Source organism: Eurosta solidaginis, chromosome 2 (assembly GCF_040869045.1).
Source record: "Eurosta solidaginis isolate ZX-2024a chromosome 2, ASM4086904v1, whole genome shotgun sequence".
Taxonomy (NCBI): Eukaryota; Metazoa; Arthropoda; class Insecta; order Diptera; family Tephritidae; genus Eurosta; species Eurosta solidaginis.
The window spans coordinates 128,819,800-128,825,799 of record NC_090320.1 but is presented as its reverse complement, the minus strand read 5'-3'; the positions used below and the strand labels follow the sequence as shown (position 1 = coordinate 128,825,799).

Genomic DNA, 6,000 nt, shown 5'->3' with positions numbered 1-6,000 from the left:
AATGGGGCTGAAATTGCGAAAATATATATATATATACTATATATATATACTATATATATATATATACCACCATATATACTATATATACTACCGATCTCTATGATTTTTTCAACAACAATATATGCTATATACGTAAGCAACTGGTGAAATTTGAAGCTTATAGCTGTTAAAATGGGGCAGATATTGCGAAAAGTTACTTTTCTGAACAATTGGTTGTATGAGATGTATACTATATACACCACCGATCTCTATGATTTTTTCAGACAACAATATATGTTATATACTAAGCATTTGGTGAAATTTGAAGCTTCTAGCTGTTAAAATGGGGCTGAAATTGCATATATATATATATATATATATATATATATATATATAGATATGACAAAAATCCTCTTTTTCTGAAAAATCGGTTGTATGGAGGATATATGATATAGTGGTCCGATCCGGCCGGTTCCGACAAATGTCCAATCGGACACCTAAATACACCCGCTCACCAAATTTTATCAAGATATCTCAAAAATTGAGGGACTAGTTTGCATACAAACAGACAGACGGACAGACGGACATGGCCAAATCAACTCAGCTCTTCATCCTGATTATTTCGGTATACTTAATGGTGGGTCTATCTATTTTCCTTTAAGGACTTACAATTTTGAGATTCGTGCCAAAGTTAATATACCATTTCATTACCATGAAAGATATAATAAATGGCAAGGTATGTATGTATACAATTTTGTACATGTATTGTTATTCTTACTTCAATATAAACAACTTTCAGCAACACTATATATACTGGAAATTTTCACACGTAGACGTCACATTTTAGCGCTGCTGGTAGATAATAAAAGGTCGCCACTTTCTATAAAGTTTTTTATATCGCGCGGACTGAGGCCAATGTTTTTTAAAATTTGAGCAGCGTTATTATGCTTGTATATTCGTTTCAGGCTTCCAGGAGTTCGACTAAGGAGTGGGGAAGGTACTGGTGCAAGTGCATTATTTAATTTCTGGAAGCTTTGACGCTGTTTGTTATGACTGTGATTTCCTACTTTTTGCCATTCAATAACTGGGAAAACGCATGCATCAACATTTTCAAATATGTCTGACCATTCGGTTTGTGTTTTCTTTAAAAAGGCGTCCGTCACTGCTTTCCTGGCCTTTTTGTTTTCATACTCGTTTTTAGTAAACTGAGAAAGGTTAGGTAGTCCCAAGTTGTGCTTGAAATTTTCGAAGAACTGAGGTTCTAGCGCTGCTACTGACATGTATTTACCGTCTTTTGTCGGATACGTGTCATAAAAGAAGGCACCGCCATCTAATAAATTCCTTCCACTATTTTTTCCCCAGATGGGAAGTGAGCGAGACAAAAATAACCATGATGATATATAGGCGGCACCTTCGCACATCGAAGAATCAATAATTTGACCGCACCCAGAACGATGGCGTTCCAAAATAGCTAAACAAATTCCCAAAGCACAAATAAGACCACCACCAGCGAAATCTGCTAAAATATTGATGGGAGGTGTTGGTTTGTTGTTTTGCGACTGCAGCATTGACAGCACACCAGAAATGGCAAGGTAGTTGATATCATGACCAGCCCTTTTGGCTAGTGAGCCATATTGGCCGAATCCTGTTAAACGCGCGTAAATAAGCCTAGGATTTTCTTTGCACAAAATATCTGGTCCAAGGCCAATATTTTCCATAACTCCAGGTCGGAATGGATCTATCAAAACGTCATGAGTTTGAACAATCTTTCGAGCAAGTTCTCGGCCCGTAGGTTTCTTAATATTTATGCGAAGAGTACTCTTTCCATTATTCAACACATCAAAATTATTTTCCGAAACCTGAAAATATATGAACGTATATAATTTATTGGTAGTAGTTCCCAGGACGCTTTTTTAAAAATACCAGAGATCTGCTTTTCAGTACTAATAAAATTAGTGCACTTAGTCATGAGCCAAAATATTGTGTCTAAATGTGTACTTAGTCAAGTACAGACAAATACTATGAGTGATAAACACATAAAATAGAAAATACATACGAGTGCTCCGTAACACATATGTCTCAAACATATAAGACATTTGTAATTTCTACCTTCGATGGTTAATAAAACAGCAGAAACGTCCGGATTAATTATCTTAATACTTTATTCTTCAGCCGTCAATCCAATAATGAACCGAAAGTCCACCATCTTCTCTTTTTTCCTTTACAGGGATGTATTTTTGCTTATTCTATCAATTAGTTGACATGGTTGCATTTATGATCTTACAACTCGGCCAACCTGAAACTGTATCGACCTCGATATATTATCTTAATTTCTATTTTTACTGTCATACATTTCTTAATCTGATACAATTCGCTATTTGTGTTCAGAGTTACAGCTCGCACTGTATTGACCTTGATACATTATAACTACATTATTTTCATTATCGTACATTTCTTAATCTAATACAATTCGCTTTTTGTGTTCAGAGTTACCGCTCGGCCAATCTGACACTGTAATCGACCTCGATAGAGTATAACTTAATTTCTAACAAACATTAGTCTGGTTCTACTGTGAAATATTTTCTTTGAAAACGGCTCACTAATACCATCAACTCATCAAGTGTTTTGGCCGGTAACAGTAGATGTACATTTGGCACTACATTGCCTATGCCGTCTATTATATATGTTTGCCCGTTTTCCTATTGCCTGCATCCATAGATCGGAGCAATGTAATGACTCGCTCTTTTTGTCCCACTTGCGTCTTGCGAACATCTTATAAACTTCATTCCTCTGTATCGGCACGTCAAATTCCGTCGTAAGGGCCTTTTTTAACTCGGCATAGCTTAACGCTTTGGTGGTGGTAAGGAAAACTTTGGCTGTTCCCACCAGGCAGCGACGAAAAGCCAGCAATTTAAATCGTTGGTCTACTCTTGACGACTCCATTACTTCTTCGAAATCTTGAAGAAAATGTCCCACCGTCAATGATATATCATCACCACTGAACTTGGGCGTAGCATGCTCTATATCGGCAAAATCCAGTATACGTTGCTGTTGTACCCCAGTACTAGCTCTTAGCTCGTCGATTTCTTTCATTAATTTTAACATTTCCATACGTTTACGTAGCGCCACCAGTTCGTCATCCACACTTATGGTCGTGGCTCTTGCGTCAATTGGGGCAGAGTTTGATGGGGCGGCACCAAAAACCTCGTGAACAGCAGGTGTTGAATAGAATTCAACCAAAACGTCGGTAGTAAAGGCAGTTGGAACGGCAGTGGCGGCAGTATGAACGGCGGTGACCGCAGTGGCGGCAGAGCGGACGGTAGCGGCAGCGAAAACATCGTGAACGGCAGGTGTTGAATTGAATTCAACCAAAACTTCGGTAGTAGAGGCAGTTGGAACGACAGTGGCGGCAGTATGAACGGCGGTGACGGCAGTGGCGGCAGAGCAGACGGTATCGGCGGCAGAATAGACGGCAGTGGCGGCAGCAAAAACATCGTGAACGGCAGGTGTTGAATTGAATTCAACCAAAACATCGGTAGTAAAGACAGTTGGAACGGCAGTGGCGGCAGTATGAACGGCGGTGACGGCAGTGTCGGCTAAGCAGACGGTAGCGACGGCAGTGGCGGCAGCGAAAACATCGTGAACGGCAGGTGTTGAATTGAATTCAACCAAAACATCGGTAGTAGACGCAGTTTGAACGGCAGTGGCGGCAGTATGAACGGCGGTAACGGCATTGGCGGCAGAGGACTCAATAGAAACGGCAGCGTTTATCTCAATCCTTTCGTCCGGAATGTTCTCCAATATATTTGTGTTCGGAGTGGTATTCATCGTATTTGTAGAGCTATTATCTACCACGCCAACTATATTTTGCAGTAATCTGCGTAATTGTATAATGTCGGCAGTAGGAGGAAAATCCACATTATTTTCAGTTAAAACTTTAATAATGCCTTCTCGAGCATCCATTTTACAAAATAGTTGTTTATAATAGTGCGCGAGGTTCGTTAACACACCTACCTTCGATGGTTAATAAAACAGCAGAAACGTCCGGATTAATTATCTTAATACTTTATTATTCAGTGGTCAATCCAATAATGAACCGGAAGTCCACCATCTTCTCTTTTTTCCTTTACAGTGATGTATTTTTGCTTATTCCATCAATTAGTTGACATGGTTGCATTTATGATCTTACACATTGTTGAGTATAAACTGATGTCGCTTTAACTCAGTAGACTTTGATTTTGTGTGTAATACACTGTATACTTTGTTTATCATCGGTTTTACTTTGGCGCTGTGTTCAGTTTAGACTCGTGTACATCGTTGTGTTGCTAGCGTCACAAGACTGATAGGACTTTATTCATTTTATTCCACTGTAGTCTTACTTATTACAATTAGTGTTTTCGTATAACACAGTTGACTTTCTTGTTCAATAAGTCAATTGAGTACTGAACTGCTTCGTGGCTTATGAGCGGTTATTCATTTTAAGAAGCAGGACTATGTAAATGTGTGCTAGTGGATATAAGTGCTTGATATTCTTTGTTTGCATACGCACTAATACTCATTTTATGGTTAGTCCACTAATAACTTTAAAAGATGAATAATTGCAGCTCATTGAAAAATACCTAACATCCTGATTGTGTATCTCGAAGCAAGACGAACTCGATAACAAGACGAAAGATAGACGACAATTGCCCAAAAAAGGACGAAAGATTACACTGGCACAAAATAAAAAGTGGAATGTACATGGACTACACCCATGTACCTATATGTATTTCGGGACTATGACACCGATTTTTTTTTTTTAGATTTACCAATACACGCTCAAAATCTCGAGATATTTGCAAAAAATGCATAAGTTCAAAAATTCCAATAATAAAATAATGTATTAAGATGTTCTGAATAGGAACTGGAAGTATGTAAGATAATTTTTAAAATGATCTTATCTTGATCACATGGCTCAATTATATGATTGGTTCATCTCATCAGCTGATTTTATTTTTTTCACTGCATGGTCCATGGGATTGCCAAAAGGAGATAGCAAACTCAAAATGAAACCAACACATTGACAACATTTTCTTATTACATACAAAAACTGCTACGTTTTATGTTTTCATTCCATTCCATTCGCATAACACAAACACGCAGATTTTGACAATCCGAACTAACATATTTTGTTGTTGTTCAGATGAGCCAACCATATAGTTGAACCAGTTGATCAGTAACAATTTTATTCTCCAGGGAAATTTTCATTTTAAATTTTCAACTCATCAAAAAATTCAAAAGACACAAACGTCCTAGTTTCGTATAGTAATAGAGTTAATTTTACTATATGACTACAGCGGTTGAAATATCTTAAAATATAATAACTTAAAATTCACAATTTAACAAGAATCAATTCAATAACAACATAATTAAATACATGTAAATATTCAAAATTGATAGAACAATAAAAAATAATATGCAATTTTACTAAAAAATTTTATATGTTCCTCTCATCTTAGATTGCTTTTATCGATTACTTTTTTCACAAATATTTTATCAAATTTATTTCCTAGCTGCAAATTTCTCCTTACGAAAACATTTTCCTAGGTTTATATGATTTCATTATTTTATTTTTATTGCATCTTTCTAAAGTCTCTTCCTGAACCTTAACTAATCTCTTACGAATTTTACTTAATTCACTAGCCGAACAATTTTGAAAAATTTTAATTGGTTTAGAGTTTATTGTTCAATGAATACTATTATTATATTTATTTGTTACCAACATTTCAAGGTCAACTGTCTCAGTTAACTGATGTTGCTCTTTAATGCAGCTAGATATCTCCATTAATGTTGGGTGAAACCTCTGACCATTGGTTTCACTATGTAGTGTGGGTAATGAAAATATTGCGCTATTGAAAAATTATCTCATAACAAAGTTTTTATAACATTTGACTGAAAAGCCTTTTCATTGTATGAAACAATTATTTTCGTATTTTTGAAGACTAATAAAACTTCAAGTAAAACATCTTTTATATCCAAAGT

The 6,000-nt window shown here is 36.4% G+C and overlaps 1 protein-coding gene across 1 annotated transcript in view; it reads right to left on the bottom strand.

Annotated features, from left to right (window-relative positions):
* Positions 1 to 394: 394 nt before the first annotated feature.
* Amacr (Alpha-methylacyl-CoA racemase) overlaps positions 395 to 6,000 on the bottom strand; it is a 127,712-nt gene continuing 122,106 nt past the window's right edge. Inside the window, exon 2 of the mRNA XM_067766211.1 lies at positions 395 to 1,838. Coding sequence (XP_067622312.1) covers positions 816 to 1,838 — 1,023 coding nt within the window. The 3' untranslated portion in view covers positions 395 to 815. The remainder of the gene's footprint in view (positions 1,839 to 6,000) is intronic.